The sequence below is a fragment of the Nanorana parkeri genome, unplaced genomic scaffold (assembly GCF_000935625.1).
Source record: "Nanorana parkeri isolate BGI_ZX_2015 unplaced genomic scaffold, ASM93562v1 scaffold2145, whole genome shotgun sequence".
Lineage (NCBI taxonomy): Eukaryota > Metazoa > Chordata > Amphibia > Anura > Dicroglossidae > Nanorana > Nanorana parkeri.
In genome coordinates, this window is record NW_017308413.1 from 90872 (window position 1) to 92505 (window position 1634).

General features: G+C 50.9%; 1 protein-coding gene across 1 annotated transcript in view; it reads right to left on the reverse strand.

Annotated features, from left to right (window-relative positions):
- TMC6 (transmembrane channel like 6) overlaps positions 1-1634 on the reverse strand; it is a 55470-nt gene that overhangs the window by 26195 nt on the left and 27641 nt on the right. The window contains exon 15 of the mRNA XM_018572833.1: positions 1523-1621. Within this exon, the coding sequence (XP_018428335.1) occupies positions 1523-1621 (99 nt within the window). The remainder of the gene's footprint in view (positions 1-1522; positions 1622-1634) is intronic.

Below are 1634 nucleotides of genomic sequence, written 5' to 3' on the forward strand. Positions count from 1 at the left end.
TGAAACGAAGGGGGGGGGGGGAAACGTGACAAGAGTTACATATAAAAAAGATAAAATGTAAAGTATCTTTTTATCATTGAGGGACACAGCAATTCTATTACAGTTGGGTTATACAGCCGTCTACAGGAGGTCGTAAATGACTGAAACTGACACACGACGGCTCAATAGATCGGGAAGTGAGTGAGCGCATACCGTCGCTCGCTCCTGTCCCTGCAGAGAGGCGTGACTGTCACTCACGGCTCCCCGCAGGGAACCCCCCCCCTCCCTCTTCGATCCTCCAGCGCTGAATGGTGGAATGGAAGAATAGGGAGCTGTAGCTCGCGGTATACTGAGCTTAGGGTGACGGGAGGACGCTAGTTTGTGTCCTCCCGTGACCCTGAGGAGAACTATGGGGAAAACCCTGACCTCGTAGTTCTCCTTTAATCAATGGGAAAGGTACACAAGGAAGAAGCGGCGGGGTTTCTGTGCTCACTCAAATCCACAGATGCCGGAAAGTTTGCAAATACGCTCACTGGCACGGCGACTCCCAAACAAAACAGGCCTCCCTTGTTGGGTAACCAGAAGTGACCCAATGTTCAGAAATAAAGGGTGCCGCACCAAAAAGGTGAAAGAGAATGCAAAAAAAGAGCCATTGAAAAGAGCCATTAAATAGAGCCATTGAATAGAGTCCAAAAGAGCCATTTTTGTTTGAATTGCTCAAACAAAAAACAGCCAACGCGTTTTGAGGGAAGCATTCCCCCTTCTTCAGGGCTTAGAATGGGATAAGGATTGCACTCAAAAGAGGTCATAACCAGATGGATCTCCATACGATTTGATAATAAGATCTCTTTCGTGACTTGAATTGTAATTAGCAGCAGCAATGAGAAAGAGGCAACAATATAATAGTTAAAGGGGAAAGAGGTGAGGTGACATTGAACAGGCAATGAAGAATAGGCGCTTATGAACATTGAACCTCTCCATAGAACCCTAAGGGAGCCCTATATTGAAGGTAACCCATCCTTCTTCTCTGCACCGTGGCCCTTCCTCGTCATGGCTGCATACAGTGGCGTAACAATCACCATAGCAACCCAGGCGGCCGCTATGGGGCCCGGGGCACAGTGGGGCCCGGCCAGATGCCATGCGGGCCGCCTGGGTCGCTATGGGATCCTCTGCTGCTGGCTTTCACTGGCGGCTGAAGACGAACACGCCACTGTTCAGATCACTGACCGTAATCTGCGAGAGGAGGAGGCGGGGGCCCATCAGCGACCATGGATGAAGGGGAGGCGGACAGGTAAAGGAGTGCGACCAGCCCATCTGAGGGTGGACCTGCAGAGCCCACCATAGGGAGTCTAGGGTGGGCTCTGCAGGGTCACTCTCAGGTGGGCTCTGCAAGGGGTATAACTAGAAATCACGGGGGGCCCCATACAAACTTTTGCTATGGGGCCCTGCGATTTCTAGTTACGCCCCTGGCTGCATAGGTGGGATGCAACACTGCAGCACAGAGAACGGTGGACGTGATACAAAGGCTTTGAGATGATCTCACCATGCCAACGTCTGCCCATAAATCAGCTCCAGAACATTGCGGGCGATGTCAAACTCGGTGCGGTACTTCTCATTCTTCTGTCTCTTCTGCTGAATAAACCTGTAAGAAAAAT